Genomic DNA, 24,885 nt, shown 5'->3' on the forward strand with positions numbered 1-24,885 from the left:
GCTTTATCATATATAAGGCTCTGGGCTTGAGTGCCAACACCACATGGGAACACCATAGCACCAGGGGAAGCTCTGAGAATGGTGGAGTAATGCTGTGTCTGCCCTCTCTCCCTCTCTGTGTGACCTGAAGTTTATCTATTTATTCTTTTTTTAAAAAATATTTATTTACTTATTCCCTTTTGTTGCCCTTGTTGTTTTATTGTTGTAGTTATTATTGTTGTTGTTACTGATGTCGTCGTTGTTGGATAGGACAGAGAGAAATCGAAAGATGAGGGAAAGACAGACAGGAGAAGAGAAAGACAGACGCCTGCAGACCTGCTTCACCACTTGTGAAGTGACTCCCCTGCAGGTGGGGAGCTGGGGGCTCGAACCGGGATCCTTACGCTGGTCCTTGCGCTTTGCACCACGTGCACTTAACCCGCTGTGCTACCGCCCGACTCCCTGTCTATTTATTCTTACCAGAGCACGATTCAACAGTAGCTTGTTTCCTGTGGGGATTGAACCTGGGACCTTGAAACCTCAGGAATGAAAGGCACAACCACCATGCTCTTTCCCTAAATTAATTAATTAATTTTTACCAAAGCCCTGTTCAGTTCTGGCTTATGGTAGTTCTGAGGATTGAACTTGGGATCTCAGAACCTCAGGCATGAAAGGAATTTGCTTAGCTATTTTGCTATCTCCAGGCTCAGCTGGAAAATTTAAAAATCAAAAAGAACTCAGGACCCCCACCCCCGCCACACACATACACACACATACAAAACTCAAACAAAAAGGAAAATTACTGGCAAAAAAGCTTTGTGAAAGTAGATACGAAAATCCATCTAAGGGGCAAAATGGTTATGCAAAGAGAGTTTTATGCCTGAGGCATCAAAGGTTCTAGGTTCAGTCCCCAGCACCAACACAAGCTAGAGGTGAGCAGTGCTCTGGTAATCTATCTATCTATCTATCTATCTATCTATCTATCTATCTATCTATCTATCATCTATCTATTTATCATCTATCTATCATCTATGTATGTATGTATGTATGTATGTATCTATCTATCTATCTATATCTCTATCTGTCTAGTAGGGGGTGAGAAGGTGATTCTGTGTAGAGTCCCTGCATGAGGCCCTGGTAACTGACATGAGAACAACAAAGACAAAGTGAGTTATAACTCCATGGGTTGAGGAGCACCGTTTTTACTTGCTGACCCTGGATCACTGGATCACTAAAGAAATCTGTCAGGGCTGGGTGGTGGTGCACCTGGTTGAGCACACATGTTACAGTGCGTAAGGACCCAGGTTCAAGCCCTCAGTCAAAGTTCAAGCTTTGTGAGTGGTAAAGCAGGTCTGCAGGTGTCTCTCTTTATATATATATCCCATCTCAATTTTGGGCTGTCTCTATCAAATAAATAAAGATAATAAGAAATTAAAAAATAAATCTATATATTCAGCCAAGGAGGTGTCTTAGGAGAAACAGTGCGCTTTGTGGACAAGAGGCCCCAGTCTGACCCTTGGTGCTCATACAGCCAAGCACTGCTGTGGGGGTGTGTGTATGTGTGTCTTATAAGTGAGTTAATCAATATTTTTTAAACATTAATTCTCTTTTTTTTATTGAGACAGAAAGAGGGAGAGAAGGAGAGAGAAGAGAAGAGAAGAGAAGAGAAGAGAAGAGAAGAGAAGAGAAGAGAAGAGAAGAGAGAAATGTCACAACCTCAAGGCTTAGTTCAATGCAGTGGGGGTGCCAGTCTTGAACCCGGGTCACACAGAGCAGCACACTCTCCAAGCAAGTTACTTTGCTGATCCTTAAAGATTTATTAGTGATAGAGACAAAGAAAAGGGAAATGAGCAAGAACCGGAGCATCATTCTGGTACACGTGGCACAGAGATGGAACTCAGCTCCTCATGCTTGAGAGACTAAAGTTGTTTTTTTTCCTAATGTTTATTTTCCTTTTTGTTGCCCTTGTTATTTTTCATTGTTGTAGTTATTATTGTTGTCATTATTGTTAGATAGGACAGAGAGAAATGGAGAGAGGAGAGGAAGACTGAGATGGGGAGAGAAAGACAGACACCTGCAGACCTGCTTCACCTCCTGTGAAGCGACTCCCCTGCAGGCGGAGAGACGGGGGCTCGAACTGGAGAGTCTAAAGTTTTATTCAGTGCACCATCTCCTGGGCCAAGTGAAAGCCTTTATTTTATTATATATATTATATTCATTATACTTATTATATCTATTATATTCATTTTTTAGAAATGAATTCTCTTTTTAAAAAGTATATTCTTTCTTTCTTCTATAGAGACAGAGGTAAAGCAAGAGAGAAGGGGGAGACAGAGAGGAAGAGAAAAAGAGAGAGATACCTACAGCACTGTTTCACCACTTGTGAAGCTGCCCCCTGGGGCTTGAACCCAGGTCCTTGAACACAGCAACATCTATGCTCTACCAGGTGAGCCACTGATTGGGGCCTTAAAATAATATATTTAAAAAAAAAATCTTTACGACTGTAGCCCAGGGGGTGGTACAGTGGATGCTGTGCTGGACTTATCAGCACAAGGTCCTGACTTTGATACTTGGCATCAAGTGTGAGCTAGAGTGATGCTCTGGTTCTCTCTCCTTATCTCTGTGTGTCTAGTGAAGTATTTTTTATAAAGTTTTTTTTTATTAATATTTATTTATTTAGTCCCTTTTATTGCTTTGTTGTTTTTTATTGTTGTAGTTATTGTTGTTGTTACTGATGTCACCGTTGTTGGATAGGACAGAGAGAAATGGAGAGAGGAGGGGAAGAAGGAGAGGGGGAGAGAAAGACAGACACCTGCAGACCCGCTTCACCACTTGTGAAGTGACTCCCCTGCAGGTGGGGAGCCGGGGGCTGGAACCGGGATCCTTAAGCCGGTCCTTGCGCTGTGTGCGCTTAGCTCTCCGCGCTATGGCCTGACTCCCGTTAATTATTTTTTACTTATTTTTTGTGACTCTGGGGCCTTGCATGTGCATAAGCCCACCACTCTCAGGTCTATTCTTACACTCTTTTCATTTCAGGTATTGAGAGAAAGAGAGAGAGAGAGGGAGAAATAAAGAAGAAGAGAAGAGAAGAGAAGGGAAGAGAAGGGAGGGAAGGGAAGGGAAGGGAAGGGAAGGGAAGGGAAGGGAAGGGAAATGAAGGGAAGGGAAGGGAAGGGAAGGGAAGGGAAGGGAAGGGAAAGGGAAGGGAAGGGAAGGGAAGGGAATGGAAGGGAAGGGAAGGGAAGGGAAGGGAAGGGAAAGGGAAGGGAAGGGAAGGGAAGGGAGGGAAAGGGAAGGGAAATGAAGGGAAGGGAAGGGAATGGAAGGGAGGGAAAGGGAAGGGAAGGGAAGGGAAGGGAAGGGAAAGGGAAGGGAAGGGAGGGAAAGGGAAGGGAAATGAAGGGAAGGGAAGGGAAGGGAAGGGAGGGAAAGGGAAGGGAAGGGAAGGGAAGGGAAAGGGAAGGGAAGGGAAGGGAAGGGAGGGAAAGGGAAGGGAAATGAAGGGAAGGGAAGGGAATGGAAGGGAGGGAAAGGGAAGGGAAGGGAAGGGAAGGGAAGGGAAAGGGAAGGGAAGGGAATGGAAGGGAGGGAAAGGGAAGGGAAGGGAAGGGAAGGGAAGGGAAGGGAAAGGGAAGGGAAGGGAAGGGAGGGAAAGGGAAGGGAAATGAAGGGAAGGGAAGGGAATGGAAGGGAGGGAAAGGGAAGGGAAGGGAAGGGAAGGGAGGGGAAGGGAAGGGAAGGAAAGGGGAGGGAAAGGGAAGGGAAGGGAAGGGAAGGGAAGGGAAGGGAGGGAAAGGGAAGGGAAGGGAAGGGAGGGAAAGGGAAGGGAAATGAAGGGAAGGGAAGGGAATGGAAGGGAGGGAAAGGGAAGGGAAGGGAAGGGAGGGGAAGGGAAGGGAAGGGAAGGGGAGGGAAAGGGAAGGGAAGGGAAGGGAAGGGAGGGAAAGGGAAGGGAAGGGAAGGGAGGGAAAGGGAAGGAAAGGGAAGGGAAGGGAAGGGAAGGGGAGGGAAAGGGAAGGGGAGGGAAAGGGAAGGGAAGGGAAGGGAAGGGGAGGGAAAGGGAAGGGAAGGGAAGGGAAGGGGAGGGAAAGGGAAGGGAAGGGAAGGGAAGGGAAGGGAAGGGAAGGGAAGAGAGGGAGAGGGAGACACCACATTGTTCTATGGGGCTATGTTCACTGTTCATTGTGCTATGGGGCTCCTCCATGGAGCCAGGACTTGAACTAAGTCACATGTTTTACTGGGTAGACTATTTCCCTACTCCTCTAATTGATTTCCCTGCTAGGGCAATTTCTGGGGCTCGGCGCCTGCAGGACGGACCCCTGGCTCCTGGAGGCCATTTTTCCTTCCTCCCTCCCTTCCTTCTTCTAAATTATTTTTATTATCTTTATTTATTTATTGAATAGAGACCATCAGAAATCGAGAGGGAGTGAAGAGATAGAAAGAAAGAGAAACAGAGAGACACCTGCAGCCCTGCTTCACCACTTGCAAAACGTTCCCCCTGTAGTAGGTGGGGACCAGGGCCTTGAACGTGGGTCCTTGCGCACTGTGACGCGTGTGCTCGACCAGGTGCGCCACCACCTGGGCCTTTCCCTCCCTCCCTTCCCCTCTCCCTCCCTTCTTTTCTTTCTCTATCCTTTTCTTCTCTTTTCTTTCTTTTATTTTTAATTTTTTAAAAAATATTTATTTATTCCCTTTTGTTGCCGTTGTAGTTATTGTTGTTGTTACTGATGTCGTCCTTGCTGGATAGGACAGAGAGAAATGGAGAGGGGAGGGGAAGACAGAGAGGGGAGGAGAGAAAGATAGACACCTGCAGACCTGCTTCACCGCCTGTGAAGCGACCCCCTGCAGGTGGGGAGCCGGGGGCTGGAACCCAGATCCTTACGGAGGCCCTTGCACTTTGCGCCACCTGCGCTTAACCCGCTGTGCTACCGCCCGACTTTCTTTTCTTTCTTTTATTTGATAGGACAGAGGAAAACTGAGGGGGGGGGAGGGAGAGAGGGAGAGAGACACCTGCAACTTTGTTCTGTGAGAGGCGAAGGCTGCAGGGGAGGCTTCAGCGAGGGCCCTTATGCCTGGTAACATGCACTCAGTTGGCTGTGCCCTTGCCTGCCTGACCCCCTAACTGATGGCTTCCAATGAAAACAGTAGAGCTACTTTGGTCTAAGTTTCACAGCCTAGAGGAGAGGAGCCCAAGGCCAGCAAGAGACGACTGGGCTCAGACACACAGCCAGCGGTGGACTGACAACACAGGCAGGAGCGAACTCACGTTGCCTTTGCCGTAGCAGGGGTTGGAGAAGCCCCCGGGGCACTGTGTGCAGTCAGGTCCAAAGAAGCCCTTGCAGCAGCCAGGTTTCTGTGAGGCAGAGTAGGTCAGAGGAGCCACTGGGCGGGGGGGGGGGGGGGGGGGGGGGGGGGGAACGCCACCCCTGACTGTCGGCTTCCGCTCCCATTCACTTCTCTCTAGCCTGGGGTGGCCGCAGCTACCCCCACCCCCACCCCAAGGAGGCGGGCAACTTAAGCCCCAGAGGAGAGGCGGGGACCCAGGCCCCACGGTCAGGCTCACCAGGACGGTCTGGTTGCAGAAACGGGCACAGCCCTTTTTCAGGACGTTGAGCCCATCAGGGTCATGAATGTAAACACAGGACTCCGGGAAGATGTCCTAGAGGGGAGGTGGGGGGACGGCAGGGCGGGCAGAATAGTAGGTGTGGGCCCTGGACTGGCCCCCTTCACCAGGAAGTCCTAGTCACAGACCCCTTTGCCCCCAGGCTTAGCACTATCACTGCACCCCCCCCCCCCCCATGCTCCCCATCCCCTGGTTGGGGGTCTGGAGTCAGCCAGTGGCTGGGAGGCTCACCAGTGTGATGCTGTTGGCAGGGCAGGTGCTGGTGTTCAGAGCCTGGCAGTCCACACAGGAGCCCTGGAGGGTGGAGAGGTGGGGACAGGGGTGGGGACAGGGGCTAGTCTTGGCAGCTCTAGTCAGCCGGCCCTCTGCCAGTGGCCTTGAGCTGAGAGCTGCTGCTATGTGAGAGGGTGCCCTGCCCTCCCGGGAAGTCGCAAGCTGAGGGGGGCCGGGCCTGAGAGGCTGCAAAGAGACAGACTGTGGTGCCACCGGGAGCCCCTGTGGAGGGTCTGCCTCGCCCCCCCCCCCCCCCCCCCCCGGGGAGACGCTCACCGCCACGATCTGGTGCTGCTCCTCACTGCAGCGCTTGGGCAGGATGGGCAGGATGGTGGGCGGCAGCAGCACCCCTTCTAGCAGGTGGATCACGCCGTTGGCAGCCGGCACATCCACGCTCCGCAGTGGGATGCCATCCGGCCCCAGCAGGATGCGTCCCTAAGACACAGCTCAGGTGGCTTTCACCCTGCGCCTGCAGACACACGCTGTCCCAGCCTCTGCTGCTCCCCTCCGGGCAAGGCCTGCTCTCGGCAGAAACCTCTGAAAGGAATCTCACTACCCTCCCCCATACACCCACACCCACACCCACACCCACACAGCCTGTGCGCTGAGAACCCTAAGGTGGGTATGATAGAGGCTGAACAGCCGGTCTGGCCTTGCCCATTGCTCTATCTCTCCTGTCAGTCCTGGTGTCTGTAGGCCTCACCTCCTCAGAGATGTTCACAGCCAGGACCTGGTTTGCCATGGTGAGGACTCGACCCTTGTAGAGGAGCCTGTCAATTGTCAGCTGGGGGGCAGAAGGGTGGTGCTCAGGCTGGGCTCTGGCCACTCCCTTTGGTCATGCCCAGTGCTGCCCAGGGGACTCACATCTACTGGCTCTGTTTGCTCTCATTCTCTCTTCCTCTCAAGAGATTTTATTTCTTTTTCTTTTTCTTTTTTTGCCTCCAGGGTTATTGCTGGGCTCGGTGCCTGCACCATGAATCCATCGCTCCTGGAGGCCATTTTTTTCCCCTTTTGTTGCCCTTGTTGTTGTAGCCTCACTGTGGTTATTATTATTGCCATTGCTGATGTCGTTCGTTGTTGGATAGGCCAGAGAGAAATGGAGAGAGGAGGGGAAGACAGAGAGGGGGAGAGAAAGACAGACACCTGCAGACCTGCTTCACCGCCTGGGAAGCGACTCCCCTGCAGGTGGGGAGCCGGGGGCTCGAACCGGGATCCTTACGCCGGTCCTTGTGCTTTGCGCCAATGAGCTTAACCCGCTGCGCCACCGCCCGACCCCCGAGATTTTATTTATGAATGAGAAAGCTAGGAGGAGAAAGAGAAAGCAGCATACATCACTCCAGTGCATGTGCTGCCAGGGACTGAACTCAGGACTTATATGCTTGAGAGTCCGACGTTCTATCCACTGTGCCACCTCCCAGACCACTCTCTCTCTTTTAAATATTTATTGTTATTTACTATTTTTAACCAGAGCACTGCTCAACTCTGGCTTATGGTGGTGTAGGGAGACTGAACCTGGGGCTTAGGAGCCTCAGGCATGAGAGTCTCTTTGCTTAACCATTATGCTATCTACCCCCACCCAAATATTTATTCATTTTTAAATTACTTAAAATTTTTTTATATTTATTTATTTTCCCTTTTGCTGCTCTTGTTTTTTTATTGTTGTTGTAGTTATTATTGTTGTAGTTATTATTATTGTTGTTACTGATGTTGTCATTGTTAGATAGGACAGAGAGAAATGGAAAGATAGGGCTTTGTGCTCAGCTCTGATTTAGGGTGGTGCTGGAAATTGAGCCTGGGACCTAGAAGCATAAGGTATGAGAGTCTTCTTCTTTTTAAAAAGTTTTTTAAAAATATCTATTTATTCCCTTTTGTTGCCCTTGTTTTATTGTTATAATTATTATTGATGTTGTTATTGATGTTGTTGTTGGATAGGACAGAGAGAAATGGGGAGAGGAGGGGAAGACAGAGAGGGGGAGAGAAAGATAGACACCTGCAGACCTGCTTCACCGCCTGTGAAGCGACTCCCCTGCAGGTGGGGAGCCGGGGGCTCGAACTGGGATCCTTATGCCGGTCCTTGTGCTTTGTGCCACCTGTGCTTAAGCCGCTGGGCTACCGCCCGACTCCCATGAGAGTCTTTTGTATGACTGTTACGCTGTCTCCCCAGCCCCTATCTTTGCACACCTTTCTCTCTGCTATGAGAGTCAAGAGGAGGAAGGACCCTAGGAAGACCAGAAACTGCGGACAATCCCAGTCCTAGCACCCCGCACTGCGTGCAGACCCACAGCCTTCCTGGAGAACTGCTCACCTGGCCATGGTTGTAGATGTGGTACCTCACCAGCTCCTGCAGTTTGGAGAGACCCTGGCCAGACAGAGGGGGCTTGGCTGGGGCAGTCCCCAGGGGGAGGGCTTGAGGGCCTGGCCCCCACCTCCATCCTCCCCACCCAGCTCACCACCGTGAAGAGGTAGATTAGACGTCCGTCCCGCAAGCTGTCCACGGCCTCGTTGCTCGGGACAAAGACGGTGAAGGGCCCGGGGCCGTCCAAGATGGAGGGCAGCCCACAGTTCTGTGGTGGTTTGAGGGTAGCTAAGGACCATCTCTCTCTGAGACCTGCCTGCTTTGGGGCGGGGGCGGAGGCGTGGGGGGGGGAGACTTCCACCCTGAATGAGTGGTCTGTATTGCTTCAGAACCTCAGGCCACAGATATGTTAGCTTCTTGGAAGTGGGGGGCACTGGTCCCCGAAATCAGATCAGCTAAGCTCTTCACCTCCAAACTCACCTCCAAGATGGTTTCAAACCGGCTGAAGGTCTCGGTGGAGGCCAGGATCTGACCGATGGTTTTCTGTAAGAAAGGGCAACAGTGAGGCCCCAGAAGCCCTGCCCTTAGCTCTCCGTTCCCCTCCCTGCCCCCTGTGGAGGTCACAGGTCATCCAGAGTCCCTGGGTGGGATTCTGCCATCTTGCCTTGGGATCCTGAGGGAGCTGTGGCGGGGGCTGCCACCGGATGGCGGAGACCACATGAAAGACACCGTTGGCTGCCGGGTAGTTTGCTTTCTGGATGGAGAAGGTCCTCTGGGGTTCATCTAGATACTTGTAGGAATACTTCTGCAGGGCGAGGAGACCTTCGCTCAGCTTCCAGAAGCCGGCCCCTGATTCCCCACCCACACACTTGTGCCGTGCCGGCGGTGAGCCATGAAGGTGGCTTCTTTTTCTACCTGAAAGCGGCTGAAGGTGACAGTGATCTGCTGCCCGGCCAGAGTCCACCAGTTGCGGGTGGACTGGGCCCCCGACTCCTCCAGCAAGTGCTGCCCTGCGATGATGTGCTGGCGGCAGAGCTGCTGGGCCAGGGAGGCCTGCGGGCACAGGAGAGCCAGTGCCTTGAGACTAGGTGCCGCCACCCCCACCATCCCCTCTGCCCCAGCCACCGGGAGATGCTGCCTCCCAGGCCTCTGGGCCCCCCGAGCGTGGACTGGGGATTCTCTCCAGCCGAGGTCTGTGTAGAGCCTGGGGGTGGGGTGGGGAGGGAAGGGAGGGAGGGAGGACTCACATTCATGGTTCTGTAGGACTCAGACACGGACGGCACTAGCACAGTGAATGGACCAGATGTGGTCAGGATCTCCCGGCAGCCCTGGTCTGGGGGGCGGGAGAGGGTGGCTCAGAGTGGGCCTCAGAGGACCCTCAGACATCAGCCTTGGGTTGCGGGGGCACTGAGCCTGGATCTAGCATAGACGACCTGTCAGGATCTGGGAGGTTGACTTCTTCTTTTTTAGTATTTATTGATTTATTCACTTTTGTTGTCTTGTTGTTTTATTGTTGTAGTTATTATTGTTGTTACTGATATCATTGTTGTTGGATAGGACAGAGAGAAATGGAGAGAGGAGGGGAAGACAGAGAGGGGGGAGAGAAAAACAGACACCTGCAGACCTGCTTCACCGCCTGTGAAGCGACTCCCCTGCAGGTGGGGAGCAGGGGGCTCAAACCGGGATCCTTACACCGGTCCTTGTGCTTAACCCCCGCTGTGCTACCACCCGACTCCCCTGAGAGGTTGGCTTCTGTCTTATTGTGCCCCCTGTCACCACTGCCCATGGCTGAAGAGAGATGAGAGTTCCCTGGATCTGCCCCGCCTTCCTCCCTCCTTCCCCGACAGCAGCTGTGTGCTGGGGTAGGTGACAGCTGACGGTGGGGTCACGCACCCAGCATGGAGAGGGCAAGTCTCAGGCGAAGAAAGACCACACCGATCTGCCCGGCCTTCTGCACCTCGTGGAGCAGGTGTCCGTAGCAGGCTCTCCCGTCGCCTACCTCTCCCTCCTTGCACACGCAGCTGCAGGTGAGATGAGTGAGAGCAGTCTCCCACCCAGCCATCTCCAGGGGCCCAGAGATCCAAGTACCAACAGGCAAGTCCGTCCCTGCCTGGCCCGCCCTGTGCTCTGCTCCTTGTACCCACCCCGTGGCCCCTGTGCCCACCTGCTCTTCCCATCAGGGGTCACCTGGCAGGTGGCCGACCGGTCACAGGAGTGGGGGTAGCAGAAGGCGAAGCAGCCCGTAGAGGTGTTGCGGTGGATGTCGACCAGGCCCGGCTTACACGAGCAGGTGGACTGGGCCCCGGGCAGGGGCAGAGGGCAAAGCGATTGCCCGTGAGAACCCTGCCCCCACCAGAGCCACAGTCCCCGCAGCCACCTCCTGAGAGGAGGCTCTTCCCACATTACAGATGAGACCATAGAGACCCCCCTCCCCAGAAGGCCCATGATTCACCGGGGTCCCAATGTGGTGGCCCAGGGCGGGGGTGGTGCTCACCCGGCCTGGCTTCTGGTAAATACACACGGTGGAGTTGGTGGGGCAGCCCCCATTGTTGATGGTGCAGGGGTCCTGAGGCAGGCACACCCTCCCGTCGCCGTGGTAGTTGGTGGGGCAGTGACACTGTGCCCGTCCCCAGGGACTCACTGAGCACCGGGCCAGTGGGGAGCAGGGCGATGGCTGGCAGGGGTTCCGAGCTGCAGGGCAGACAGAGGAGCTGGGACTCTGGGGATCGGTGAGCCAGAGACATCTGGCAGCCTCATCTCCCACAGTTCCCACCCGCCTGGCCCATAGATGGAAGATGCAGTTAGAGGTAGGCCTTTTCTACTTCTTCTTCTTCTTCTTCCTCTTCCTCTTCCTCTTCCTCTTCCTCTTCCTCTCCTTCCCCTCCTCCTCCTCCTCCTCCTCCTCCTCCTCCTCCTCCTTCTTCTTCTTTCTTTTGCCTCCAAGGTTATTGCTGGGCTATGAATCCACTGCTCCTGGAGATCATCCCCCGCTTTGTTGCTCTATGTTGTTATTATTGTTGTTGTTATTGTTGTCATTGTTGGATAGGACAGAGAGAAATCGAGAGAGGAAGGGAAGACAGAGACGGGGAGAGAAAGACAGACACCTGCAGACCTGCTTCACCGCCTGTGAAGCGACTCCCCTGCAGGTGGGGAGCCGGGGGGTTCAAACCAGGATCCTTATGCTGGTCCTTGAGCTTTGCGCCACCTGCGCTTAACCTGTTACACTACCGCCCAACCCCCTGAGGTAGGTCTTGGGGACAGACAGACCTTCCTCCTCCTTGTGAACAGCCGGAATGCGTGTGCTCACTCAGAGCTGGGGCCCCAGCCCTGGTCCCAGGTTTACCTTGGCATTCACTGCCCTGGAGGATGTAGCCAGGCAAGCAGTTGCATTTGGGATCCTCGGCAGAGCACTGTGAGTTCTGGGGACAGTGCAGGGTCTGGCAGACAGGCACCTCTGGTGGGAGAGAGAGAGTGTGTGGTGGCTCAGACCCCCGTCCAGGGAGGAAGTTAGGAGTGAAGGGTGTGCCGGATTTGATGCGAGTGCCTAGCAGGGCCCCTCCCTCCCTGGGCCTCTGGGAGTGGAGGTGAATGACGGCTCCCCCTGCCCCCACTCAGAGGGTCTCTCCTGCCCAGGCTGCCAAGGACCAGTTCCAGTTGTGGCCCCAGCAACACACTCACCCTGGTCGCAGTGGGGGCCGGTATACCCAGCAAAGCACTGGCAGCTCCCGTCCCCTTGTGGCCCGTGGCTGCACACTCCGTGCACACAGCTGCACACTGGGAGGGACACACAGGGACGGGGGAGAGCTCGCTGGAACCCAGGGACACCTGGGTGTGAGTCCTTGCAGCCTGCTTTTCTGGACCTCAGTGCTGGCTCACACAGTATGTTTGTGGAACGCACAAGTAGCACAACCAAGCACTGACCCCAAGCCCCCAGCGCCAAGAGAAGCTCCCTGAAGGATACCGTGGTGTCTATCTCCTCTGTCTCTCTCCTGCTCTCTCTCTCTCTCTCTCTCTTTTTCTCTCTTGCCTCCAGGGTTATCACTGAGGCTTAGTGCCAGCACTATGAATCCTCTGCTCCTGGCATCCATTTTTTCCGTTTTTATTGGATAGGACTGAGAGAAATTGAGAGAGTAGAGGGGGAAAGAGAAAGAGAGACACCTGTAGACCTGCTTCACTTCTTGTGACTTGTCCCCTTTGCAGGTGTGGAGCCGGGGGCTTGAACCTGGATCCTTGTGCAGGTCCTTGTGCTTGGCACTGTGTGTGTTTGACCAGGTGCACCACCACCCTGCCCCTATCTCTCTAATCTTTTAGAGATTATCAGTGAAACTTTTTGTTGTCACCAGGGTTTCACTGCTCTGAGCTGAATTTTTTTTTTTTTTGCCTCCAGGGTTATTGCTGGGGCTCAGTGCCTGCACCATGAATCCACTGCTCCTGGAGGCCATTTTCCCCCCTTTTGTTGCCCTTGTTGTTGTAGCCTTGATGCGGTTATTATTGTTATTGTTGATGTCGTTCGTTGTTGGATAGGACAGAGAGAAATGGAGAGAGGAGGGGAAGACAGAGAGGGGGAGAGAAAGACAGACACTTGCAGACCTGCTTCACCGCCTGTGAAGTGACTCCCCTGCAGGTAGGGAGCCGGGGGCTCGAACCGCGAACCTTACGCCGGCTGGTCCTTGCTCTTTGCGCCACGTGCGCTTAACCTGCTGTGCTACTGCCCGACCCCCTGAATTTTTTTTGTTTTGTTTTGTTTCTGGTAGGGAGAGGGAGGGAGGGAGGGAGAGAGGGACCATAGCTTTGAAGCTTCCTCCAACGTGGTGGGGGCCAGGTTAGGACCTGGGTTGTGTGCGGCAAAGCAGGCACACTAAGTCCGGGCAAGCTAGTTTGCTGTCCCTCTATCTGAAATTTAAAGGAAAAAAAAAAGTTCACTGGGAGTTGTGCAGTCATGTGGATTGAAACCATGAACCACAAAAAAGAGCTGGGCTCCCCAGAACAGATCAAATCGATGGGGTTTACAGTCAACAATATTTATACACCTTCCCCATATTTGGGAGCTACTCTCTTCCCTGATCCAGCTTTCTGGTCCCTTTTCCAACCATGACATCATCTCCCCAGATAATAACTTGGGTCCACCTGCATATCAGATGTCAGGCTCAGGGAAAAAAAAAAAAAAACAACTAGTATAGCCATGGGTCCTTTGGAATATAACTAAAATAGGACTACTAACTATCTACAAAACGGAGACCCTCCAATTCTTCATCTGCACTAGTCCAGCCTTTAAGTTCATGATTGGTCAATAATTTGTTTGGCTTTATATGTTAACTCTTTGTTCAGCCACCAGGTTCCAGATGTTAACATGATGCCAACCGGACCTTCTGGGCAGATGACCCCACCAATGTGTCCTGGAGCCCTACTTCCCCAGAGCCCCGCACCACTAGGGAAAGAGAGAGACAGGCTGGGAGTATGGATCCACCTGCCAACACCCATGTTCAGCAGGGAAGCAATTACAGAAGCCAGACCTTCCACCTTCTGCACCCCATGGTGACCCTGGGCCCATCCTCCCAGAGGGATAGAGAATGGGACGGTTATTAGTAGAGGGGATGGGATACAGAGTTCTGGTAGTGGGAACTGTGTGGAGTTGTACCCCTCTTATCTATGGTTTTTGTCAGTGTTTCCTTTTTATAGATAGAAATTAAAAAAAAAGAGTTGGGTTGCAGGACCCCACGGGTGTTGGGAGTCCAGGGGAGGCACCTGCCCAGTTTAGGGGCTCACGGAGGTCTTTGTGGAACCGGCCTCCAAGAACAGCGTGTGCAAGGATTCAGTCTGGAGAAGCACCAGCTGTGTCTTTGCAGGGACGAGTGAAGCTGAGGGCTTGGGAGGGACGGGTGATCTGCTCTAGGAATGGGGCCCTCGGACCGTAGCTGCTCACCTGACTGGCAGTCAGGCCCGAACCTGTTGGGGTCCTGGCACTCACGGCAGGCTGTGCCACTGAAGTTTTCCTGGCCAAAGGAAGCAGGCGTCAGGGGTGCCCCATAGTGCCCCCTGTACCCTGGCCCCACCCATCCTTACCTGGCACACGCAGGTCCCATTTCTGTCTATGCCATCCAGGCAGGTCCCATGGCCATTGCATGGCGTCTCAGAGCCCCCAGGACATTCTGCAGGGGGAACGCCCCCCCACACACACACCAGAACTCAGCTTTGCCATGAGGACTCTTGAGTCACCTGACCCCAGTCACTTCAGGCAGCCCCAGACTCAGTCCCTCCCCCAGGGCGGCCAGTGAGAGGGGCTGAGCTGTGCTAGATTCCAGCAGGTGTTCATGAACAGAAAAGCTGGAGGGGGTGCTGGCAGAGGTTGTGGGTGGGGAGCCCAGGCAGGGGCACCAGGAACAAGGCTGGGGTCCCTCTCCCTCATACCGTAGCACTGAGACCCCCAGTAACCCGGGCAGCAGGCCTTCTGCACCACGTCCTTCCAGCACTCTAGTCGGCAGCCGCGCATGGACAGCAGAGAGTCACCCAGCTGCACCTCGTAGCTGGGAGTAGAGGCAGGCGGGCAGGGTGATGGGAGACGTCCCCACGCCAGCGGGGGTGCACTCCCCTCCCCACCCCTGTCTCCTACCCGGTCTGACCCAGAGCTGAGCACGGAGACCAATATGCTGTAGGTGCCCAGTGAAGAGCTTCCCCGCCCCACTTCCACCTCTGTTGTGGGACCCGCGTGGCAGGGCGGAAGCGGTACGTACTGGCAGTTCTGAGTCACCTTCTCTGGGATCTCCCTCAGCCAGCCCAGAGGACACAGCTGCTTCTTGATGCTGGCACAGGTGGTGCAGGAGGTGTGAGTGATGAATCTGGTCTTCATGTCACAGCGCTTGGACCGCACCTGGACCGGGAGGGCTTTGCAGTGAAGGGCCCTGTCCTGCCCCACCCCACCCTCCCTGTCCTGACCTACCCTCTGCAGTTCTGGCTTCCCCCATCAGCCCATGGATGCAAGGAACCCCCAAATGCCCTGAGGGGTGGGGGGTCCCTGTCTTTAAGCCAACACAGAGTCCCCATGTCCACTCTGTGCAGCACCCAAGGGCACAATCAGAAGCCTCAGTCCAGAACTTTCTCCGATCCTTAGACAACACCTTCACACTCTTTTCACTCTTTTTTTTTTTTTTTTTGCCTCTAGGGTTATTGCTGGGACTTGGTGCCTGAACTACGAATCCACTGGAGGCTATTCTCCCCCCCCCTTTGTTGCCTTTGTTGTTTTTGGTCATAGTTTTGTTATTATTAATTTGTTCTTGCTGTCATTGTTGTGGGATAGGACAGAGAGAAATGGAGAGAGGAGGGGAAGACAGAGAGGGAGAGAGAAAGACAGACACCTGCAGACCTGCTTCATCACCTGTGAAGCACCCCCTGCCCGTATAATGGGGAGCCGGGGACTCAAAAAGGATCCTTACAGGGGTCCTTGTGTTTTGCGCCATGTGTGCTTAAACCTTCACTCTTTCTAACTTCAGATAGAGACAGACAGACAGGCAGGCAGGAGAGTCACCACAGTACCCGAGCTTCCTCCAATGCTGGAGCATGCACACTACAGAGTGAACTATTTTCTCACCCAATGTAGCGCAGTGGGTTAAGTGCACACGGTGCAAAGCACAAAGACTGGTGTTAAGTATACTGGTTTGAGTCCCCGGCTCCCCACCTGCAGGGGAGTCGCTTCACAGGCGGTGAAGCAGGTCTGCAGGTGTCTGTCTTTCTCTCTCCCTCTCTGTCTTCCCCTCCTCTCTCCATTTCTCTCTGTCCTATCCAACAACAATGACGTCAATGACAACAATAACAACAACAACAATAAAACAACAAGGGCAACAAAAATGGGGTAAAATGGCCTCCAGGAGCAGTGGATTTGTGGTGCAGGCACTGAGCCCCAGCAATGGGCATTGCTTTTTTTTTTTTTCTTCCAGGGTTATCGCTGGGGCTTGGTGCTAGCACTAAGAAGCCACTGCTCCTGTGGCCATTTTTTTCTCCATTTTATTAGATAGAATATAGAGAAATTGAGAAAGGAGGGGGAGATAGAGAGGGAGAGAGAAAGATAGACACCTGCAGACCTGCTTTACCACTCATGAAGCTTTCCCCCGCCACAGGTGGGGAACAGGGACTTGAACCTGGGTCCTTGCACACTGTAATGTGTGTGCATAACCAGGTGCGTCACTGCCTGGATCCCTACACTTTTTTTTTATTGTCATGGGGATTATCTCTGGGGCTCAGTGTCAGAACAACAATTTCACCCTTCTGGGGGGGTTATTTAGAAATTTCATTTGAACAAGGGCAACAAAAGGGACAATAAATAAATGAAATTTTAAAAATGAATTTGATAGAACAGAGAAACACTGAGGAGAGCAGATAGAAAGGGAAAGATAGAAAGTCAGGCGGTAGCGCAGTGGGTTAAGGGCACGTGGTCCAAAGCACAAGGATTGGCACAAGGATCCTAGTTCAAGCCCCCGGCTCCCCACCTGCAGGGGAGTCGCTTCACAAGTGGTGAAGCAGGTCTGCAGGTGTCTATCTTTCTCTCCCCCTCTCTGTCTTCCCCTTCTCTCTCCATTTCTCTCTGTCCTATCCAACAACAATGACATCAACAACAACAATAATAATAACTACAACAACAAAGGCAACAAAGGGAATAAATAAATAAAATATTCTTTTTAAAAAAAGGGGAGAGAGAAAGAGACACCTACAGCCCTGCTTCATCACTTGTGAAGCTTCACCTCTGCAGGTGGGGACTGGAGGCTGGAACCTGGGTCCTTGTGCAGGGTAACATGTGTGCTCAACCAGCCTCCCCCACCCCCACCCCCATCGACACCTTTCGAAGCAAAGAGAATCCGGCCATTTTGTGTTACCTCAGCCCATCTCAGATGAGAAACAGAAGCCAGGGCAGGTGGCCCTTGCTGGATGCTCCCATAGTAACTGTGTGTGAATCAGCGACTAGAACCTGGACTTAATTTATTACTCACTTTTGCCTTTCATCAAAAATAAAACAGAGACCAAAGAGATAGCACAGTGGGCAGGGTGCCTGCCTTGTCATGTGCTTGACCTAGGTTCAAGCCTCAGCATCACATGGGAGGTGCTACAGGACCAGAGCAAATTCCAGTGTTGTGGTCTCCTCTCTCTCTCTCTCTGTCTCTGTCTCTCTGTCTCTCTCTCTAGATGAAACATGGGCATTTTCAGGCCCCCAGTACTGCAAAAACAAACAACCTGGGAGATGGCTCAGAGGAGAGAAACGCCCGCCGGCTGGCTCGTGACTGGGAGGTGCAGGCTGCATGCCTCCCGCTGATCCTGGCAGGTGGCTGGCTACTGGGTGTAGAATGTGTGGAGGGCAGGGCTCTTAATGCTTTTTAAACATAGCTAGTGTTTTCTTAACTGAGGTAGAAGGAATTTTTTTTTTTTCTAATTAGCATGTGGCACCTCAGGGCCCTTCCTAGTCCCTTCACAGCTCAGGTGGCTTGCAGGTGACCTGGCACTGTCTTTGCAAGTGCGAACACTGGCCATTCTGCATAAGGATGCTAATAGACAGGAGTTGGGCGGTAGTGCAGCGGGTTAAGCGCATACAGAGTGAAGCGCAAGGACCAGAGTGAGGATCCCGGTTTGAGCCCCCAAGCTCCTCACTTGAAGGGGAGTCGCCTCACGGGCGGCGAAGCAGTTCTGCAGATGTTTGTCTTTCTCTCCACCTCTCTGTTTTCCCCTTTTCTCTCCATTTCTCTCTGTCCTTTCCAACAACAATGACATCCATGACAATGACAAGCATAATGATAACCACAACAACAATAAAACAACAAGGGCAAGAAAAAGGGAAGGAAAGGGAAAAAAAGGCCTCCAGGAGCAGTGGGTTCATGGTGTGGGCACTGAGCCCCAGCAATAACACTGGAGGGGAAAAATAAAAAATAAGTCAATAAAAGAATATTAATAGACAAGGCTCCACACCTGGTAACTGAACGAGACAGAAAGTTATCCTAAATGGCAGGGTCACTGGGGACACCCTTCTTCCTCTGTTTACCCTGCTGAACCCAATTCCAATCACAAGGTGTCTAACCTGTGAATTCTTGCCTAACGGAGGGCAGTTGGCTTCCACTTGGCCAACATGTCTCCCTCCATCTCACGTTTTTTTTTTTAAAAGATTTTATTTATTTATGAGAAAGATAGGGGAGAGAGAGAAAGAACCAGACATCACTCTGGTACATGTGCTGCCAGGGACTGAACTCAGGACCTCATGCTTGAGAGTCTAGTGCCTTAGCCACTGTGCCACCTCCTGGACCACCTCACTTAAAAAAAAAATATTTATCCCCTTTTATTGCCCTTATTGTTGTCATTGATGTTGTTGTTGTTGTTGTTGGACAGGACAGAGGGAAATGGAGAGAGGAGAGGAAGACAGAGAGGGGAGAGAAAGACAGACACCTGCAGACCTGCTTCACCGCCTGTGAAGCGACTCCCCTGCAAGTGGGGAGCTGGGGGCTCGAACCAGGGTCCTTAAACCAGTCCTTGTGCCTTGCGCCACGTGTGCTTAACCCGCTGCACTATTGCCGGACTCCCTCTGTCTCACTTTTGAAGCAGTTGGTTTCTTTATCCGTCTGTCTCTGCTCTTGGTGACGATTTCTTTACTGGTTTGTTCCAATAAACTTCCTGTAACTTTTACGTTATTCTCTCCCAGATCCCCTGCACATTGCCAGTCTGAAAGAGGCAAATATGTCCTCGATGAACAACTGACACTGTGGCTGACACTCTCTGGAAGAATGCTGTGTCTGCCTTGACCCTCAGTTCCTGGGCACAGGTGGGATGTGAAGCTCTCAGCTCTGTTCCTTGGGGATGGGGCTCCAGTAGTCACTGTTCTGGACATAGCTCCATGTTGTCACATTCACTGAGAGATCTCAGGGGCCTCCCCACTACCCTGGAGTCCATCCCTTACCCAAGAGGCTGGGCCTGCTTGAGCAGACATGCGTCAGGGATCTGGATACGCTTAGGTCTAGAGGTGACGTTTACTTGACCCGAGTCCAGACCTGGCCCCAATCCCCTGCCAGGACCCAGAAGTCAGATGGACCATTGAGGGAGCAAGGACCCAGGCTCAGGACGTCTGCAGCTTCCCAGGGGAAAATGCCAGGAGTGGAGAAAGGGTGAAGTGACCAGGTGTGCCCCAGAGGTGGGGCGGGGGACAGAGGACAGCAGAAGAGAGACTGGAAGCCAACACACACAGCGCTAAATGCAAGTACTCGTGCAAGGATCCAGGTTCAAACCGCCGGCTCCCCGCCTACAGGGAGGACATTTCACAAGCAGTGAAGTAGGTCTGCAGGTGTCTATCTTTCTCTTTCCCCCTCTGTCACCCACCCCTCTCAATTTCTCTCTGTCCTATCCAATAAAATGGAAAAAATGGCCACTAGGAGCAGTGGGTTTGTAGACCACTTCAGTGGTCCTCTGGCTGATGCAAGGGGGAGAGAGTGGAGGCAGGCAGTGGAGAGTGGGCAGTGGCATGGAGGGCCCAGCCCCCAGGCCTGTCTGCCCCCGGCCACAGCTCCTGCTCACCGGTGTCGAGTGCTTCTCCCAGAGCTAAGTCCCACTAGCCCACAGCAGCGGTTCCAGTGAGGGCAGCTCTGCTCTTGGCTGTTAAGCGGGAGGAAGCACCAAAGGAAAGGGGTGTTTTGGTGGGAGGAGAGGTTTGGGGGGCTTTGAAACATGGCTTGGGGGAATAAAAAATGTTTTTTTTAATATTTATTTTATTTATTTATTCCCTTTTGTTGCCCTTGTTGTTTTATTGTTGTAGTTATTATTGTTGTTGTCATTGTTGGATAGGACAGAGAGAAATGGAGAGAGGAGGGGAAGACAGAGAGGGGGGAGAGAAAGACAGACACCTGCAGACCTGCTTCCCCGCCTGTGAAGCGACTCCCCTGCAGGTGGGGAGCCGGGGTTCGAACCAGGATCCTTATGCCGGTCCTTGTGCTTTGCGCCACCTGCGCTTAACCCGCTGCGCTACAGCCCGACTCCCTTTGGTTTTTTTTTTTTTTTTTTTTTTTGCCTCATGGCTTATTGCTGGGGTTTGGTGCCAGCACTACGAATCCACTGCTCCTGGTGGCCATTTTTTTGGATAGGACAGAGAGAAATTGAGAGGGGAGAGGGAAAGAGAAGAGAGAAAGATAGACACCTGTGAACCCACTTCACTGCTTGTAGGTGGGGAGCTGGGAGTTTGAACCCAGATCCTTGTGCAAGTCCTTGAACTTAGTGCTATGTGTGCTTACCCGGGTGAGCCTAGCCCCCGAGAAAAATGGAAAAATGTTTATTTTTTGCTCCCAGGGTTATCGCTGGGGCTCAGTGCCTGCACTACAAACTCACTGCTCCTGGAAGTTATGTTTCCCTTTTGTTGCCCTTGTTGTTTAATGTTGTTGTTCTTATTGTTGTTACTATTATTGTTGTCATTGTTGTTGGATAGGACAGAGAGAAATGCAGAGATGAGGGGAAGACAGAGAGGGGGAAAGAAAGACAGATACCTGCAGACCTGCTTCACAGCTTATGAAGCCAACCCCCCCCCCCCCACACACACACACACAGGTGTGGAACTAAGGGCTCAAACCGGGATCTTTATGCTGGTCCTTGCGCTTTGCACCATGTGTGCTTAACTTGCTGCGCTACCGCCCAACCCGAGAAGAATGTTCTTTTCCTAAAAGCGCTGGCTGCAGTGTGGTCCAAACAGAGTGAGCCCAGAGTCTGTCTTTCCTAGAACCAGTGGCAGATGTTGTGGCCTCACAGCCAGAGGAAAGGAGGAACGGGACCGACACTGGTGGGGAAGTGTGTGGTGGCCCCTGTGATTTGGCCTTTTCCTGCCTCTGCGGTCTGTGAACAGGGAAGTTGCTTTGAGTGGCCTCAGCGTCAAGCTGGGGACTGTTTGGTCTCCCTGCCCATCCCGAGGCTCGTCTTTGCTGAGCTAGGGAACCATTAGGAAGTTGGGCAACTGCTGGCTCAGGGCAAAGGCTGTGCAGACGGCAGGTTCCCCTTAAGGGCCACCTGGGCAGCTGGGCTCCGAGGTCAGTACACTCACACTGGTCCTGGGAACAGCTCCAGGACTGGGGATGAGGACGCGGCCCTCGCTCCCAGGGAGAGCAGAGCCTGCTTAAGTGAGGGGCTACTTAGCGCGCTGGGGCCTGCGGTGGGTGGCCCTCCTCACAGGATGCTGCTCTAATAAGTGAGGGTGGGGGGCTGGGGAGATAGCATAATGGTTATGCAAATGCATTAAAAGCCTGAGTCTCTGAGATTTCAGGTTCAATCCCCAGCACCACCATAAGCCAGAACTGAGCAGTGTTCTGGCCTCTTTCTCTCAGTATCTTTCCCTCTGTATCTACGCTTTCTCATTAAAATAAAATAAATGAAAATATTTTTAAAAAATTCTTTAAAGAAAAATAAAAGGGAGTCCAGTGGTAGCACAGTGGTTAAGCGCAGGTGGCACAAAGCACAAGGACCGGCGTAAGGATCCCGGTTTGAGCCCCTGGCTCCCCACCTTCAGGGGGGTCGCTTCACAAGCGGTGAAACAGGTCTGCAGGTGTCTATCTTTCTCTCCCCTTCTGTCTCCCCCTCCTCTCTCCATTTCTCTGCCCTATCCAACAACGAAGACATCAATAACAACAATAATAACTACAACAATAAAACAAGGGCAATAAAATATAATAAAATAAAATAAAATAAAATAAAATAAGTGAGGGTGGGATGGGGAGGGATGGGCCCTGGCTGGATCACACTTCTCCTCACGGGCCTCACTGCAACACACCCGCTCTGGGTCCCTGACAGAGCTGTTCAGGACCATGAGCTCCTTCTCGGGGTTGTCCTACTAAGCAGGGTCAAGTGAGGCTGCATTCCCAGAGTGCTGAATCAGATTCCCTTCTCCCTGGGGAGTCCCATGGGTGGCATCCCCACCCCACCCCACCCCAATCCAGCAAGATTTTGCAATGTCTGCTTCCCACAGGGAGTTGCTAGGGGAAGCTGCGGAGATATGTGGTGCTAAGCCTGCTGTGAGAAAGTGGAAGAGACTCTCCCAAGCTGGGCGGATTAATGGGATCATTCTTGGGCTGAGGACCCAGAACCCAAGCTCCCTCTGAGGGGAAGAGATTCCCAAACTGCTTCCTCCTGCTCTGGATCAGAGCAGAGAGGGGATAGAGGTCAACGCTCCCCTCCCTGCGCAGCCCGGCCTGAGGGCAGGCTCAGTCACATGTGGCTGGCACAGAGGAGATGCTCACTGAGAGGCCGCTGAACGGAGGGGCGTTGGAGAGAGCCTCCGTCTTCTGCTGCCTTACTGTCCCCAGCTGAGAGGAGGGGGAGGTAGAGAGGGAGAGAAAGACGGACACCTGCAGACCTGCTTCACCATTTGTGAAGTGTCCACCCTGCAGGTAGGGAGCTGGGGGCTCGAACCCGGATCCTCTCACAGGTTATTTGTTTAGAACTATGTGTGCTTGGGGGTCAGGGCGGTAGCTCAGCGGGTTAAGCGCACATGGCACGAGGATTCTGGTTCGAGCCCCCGGCTCCCCACTTGCAGGGATGGGTCGCTTCACAGGTGGTGAAGCAGGTCTGCAGGTGTCTGTCTTTCTCTCCCCTTCTCTGTCTCCCCTCCTCTCTCCATTTCTCTGTCCAGTTCAACAACAATTATATCAATGACAATAGTAATAATAATAACCACAACAACGATAAAACAAGGGCAACAAAAAGGGGGAAAAATGGCCTCCAGGAGCAGGATTTGTGGTGCAGGCACTGAGCCCCAGCAATAACCCTGGCGGCAAAAAAAAAAAAGAATTACATGTGCTTAACTAGGTGTTCCACTGCCCAGCCTCCCCGGTGACCAGAGGCCATTCCTTCCCCCGGGAGCCTGGTGCCATGTATTACAGAGGGGGCTCATGTGGGCGCAGGGAGGGCTGAGTGGGTAAGAGTGAGTGGGAAGGCCAGCAGTTCTGCACCCCTGTCCACAAGAACCTTTGATTTCTTCACTGGCTGAGTCTCAGCTCCAGAGGTCACACTCAGAGGTGACCAGGGCTTTCTGTCTCTGACAAGGAAGAGAAATTCAGTCTGATCTGAGAGCCTTCACTGAACACCCCAACACACCAGGAGGAGGAGGAGGACGAGGAGGGAGAGACAAGGCCAGTGGGAGTTTTCACTTGGTGAAACCGAGGCAGGGAGGAGCAAGAATGCCCTCACAGGACTCTGTCTTAACACTTGGGTTGTTCACCGTCACTTCTAGCCCCTCGGCCTCAGAGCTGTCAGCCCCCAACCCTGTGCTGACCCCTTGAGGCTGCTGAAGTCCTCTCCACTGCTCCTTTTGTGAGGAACCACAGACATGGCAGAGAAAGCCTGGTGGTGGTGTGGTTCTGTCACGCATGGGAATCCCGGTGGACACCTCTCAGCCAGTCAGTGGCGCAGAGACAGCAGCTACCTCAAGGGATCAGAACTTGGGCCCCTGGAGACAGGCCCCAACCAGGTGACACACTCTGTCTCTTTCTGCCTCCAGGGTTATTGCTGGGACTCTGTGGCGGCACTATGCATCCACTGCTTCTGGAGGCCATTTCATTTCATTTCTTTCTTTCTTTTTTCTTCTTCTTCTATTTTATTGGATAGGAGAGAGGAGGGGGAGGGAAAGAGAGAGAGACAGATACCTGCAGACCTGCTTCAACACTTGTGAAGCATCTGCCCTGCAGGTGGGGACTTTTGTTTAGAGCTGGTCTCTTGTTGACAGCTATGTGGCTTAACTGAGTGCTCCACTGCCCGGCCTCCCCAGGTGACTGACTGTCTCTATAAGGATAATGTTACTACTGTGGGGACAGAGTGAATCTGCAGACAGGCAGCCCGGAGGGGCCGGCACATGCAGACCCAACGGCTGTACAACAGGCCCCCGTGTGCCCGTGTGCCTGGGTAGAGATTGCAGGTGGTGGTTTCAGAGATGGGCAGCCTTCATCACGCCTGGGCCTCGGCTCCCTCAGGCCATAACAGATCCATGGCCCAGGGGCGGCTGTGAGGACGCAGCTCCCGGACTTGAAGGTGACAGTGTTGGCCACTGTCTGCCCCGAGGGAGTCGAGGTAAGAAGCCCTCATCCTCTTTCTGGCTCAGGACACAGGCACTCGTGCGTACACATATCCGGGCCTCACACACACACTCCATGTGAGCCTCGGTGTGCCAGCATTCTGGGAGCTGGAGCAAGCCACATCCCTGACCCCCAGGGAGGCCATGGGGATGGGCTTAACTCCCAATCCCTCAGTTTGCAGGCTGGGGAGGCTTGGGAGCACTGCCCACACAGCCCAGCTGGGCACAGGGGAGTGGGCAGGCTGACACACCACCATCACCCCAGGCAGCAGACAGACCTCGGCCAGGGAGCCCACACAACAGCTGGCCGGCCGTCTGGTCCTGCTCGGGGGGAGGGCAAGTTCCGCGGTCCCAAGTGCCTCCACACCTGTACACACTGTGTTGGGTCTGCCCCTCCTGCTTCCGCCGCCTCCTCCTCCTCCGCTGGCCCGTGGGGTCTGTGTACTCCGACCCCCTGTAGCTCGCTCACTCACCTTCTGGCTCCTGAGGAAACCAGCGCCCGCCAAGTAGAAGGCCAGGAGGCAAAGCAGGAGGTGGTGCCGAGAGCCTGCCATGGTGGGCGGCAGGCGGGCACGCCGTCTGGGGCAGCCTCGGGGCAGCCAGCGGCGTGGAGACTGAGCCCTGGGAGGCAGACACGGGGCAGGCAGGCGGGAT

The 24,885-nt window shown here is 53.3% G+C and overlaps 1 protein-coding gene across 2 annotated transcripts in view; it reads right to left on the reverse strand.

Annotated features, from left to right (window-relative positions):
* Positions 1 to 24,885, reverse strand: part of STAB1 (stabilin 1) — a 44,087-nt gene extending 19,202 nt beyond the window's left edge. For both annotated transcript variants that reach the window (XM_060204537.1, XM_060204536.1), the window contains exons 1-21: positions 24,705 to 24,885; positions 14,903 to 15,039; positions 14,580 to 14,695; positions 14,235 to 14,320; positions 14,095 to 14,164; positions 11,850 to 11,945; positions 11,515 to 11,625; positions 10,666 to 10,862; positions 10,336 to 10,466; positions 10,065 to 10,192; positions 9,419 to 9,504; positions 9,087 to 9,224; positions 8,836 to 8,976; positions 8,652 to 8,714; positions 8,326 to 8,439; positions 8,181 to 8,234; positions 6,579 to 6,659; positions 6,152 to 6,310; positions 5,834 to 5,896; positions 5,543 to 5,638; positions 5,246 to 5,332 (exon numbers count right to left, since the gene is read on the reverse strand). In XM_060204537.1, the coding sequence (XP_060060520.1) occupies positions 5,246 to 5,332; positions 5,543 to 5,638; positions 5,834 to 5,896; positions 6,152 to 6,310; positions 6,579 to 6,659; positions 8,181 to 8,234; positions 8,326 to 8,439; positions 8,652 to 8,714; positions 8,836 to 8,976; positions 9,087 to 9,224; positions 9,419 to 9,504; positions 10,065 to 10,192; positions 10,336 to 10,466; positions 10,666 to 10,862; positions 11,515 to 11,625; positions 11,850 to 11,945; positions 14,095 to 14,164; positions 14,235 to 14,320; positions 14,580 to 14,695; positions 14,903 to 15,039; positions 24,705 to 24,785 (2,235 nt within the window). In that variant the 5' untranslated portion in view covers positions 24,786 to 24,885. The remainder of the gene's footprint in view (positions 1 to 5,245; positions 5,333 to 5,542; positions 5,639 to 5,833; positions 5,897 to 6,151; positions 6,311 to 6,578; positions 6,660 to 8,180; positions 8,235 to 8,325; positions 8,440 to 8,651; positions 8,715 to 8,835; positions 8,977 to 9,086; positions 9,225 to 9,418; positions 9,505 to 10,064; positions 10,193 to 10,335; positions 10,467 to 10,665; positions 10,863 to 11,514; positions 11,626 to 11,849; positions 11,946 to 14,094; positions 14,165 to 14,234; positions 14,321 to 14,579; positions 14,696 to 14,902; positions 15,040 to 24,704) is intronic.

This window comes from Erinaceus europaeus, chromosome 12 (assembly GCF_950295315.1).
Source record: "Erinaceus europaeus chromosome 12, mEriEur2.1, whole genome shotgun sequence".
Lineage (NCBI taxonomy): Eukaryota > Metazoa > Chordata > Mammalia > Eulipotyphla > Erinaceidae > Erinaceus > Erinaceus europaeus.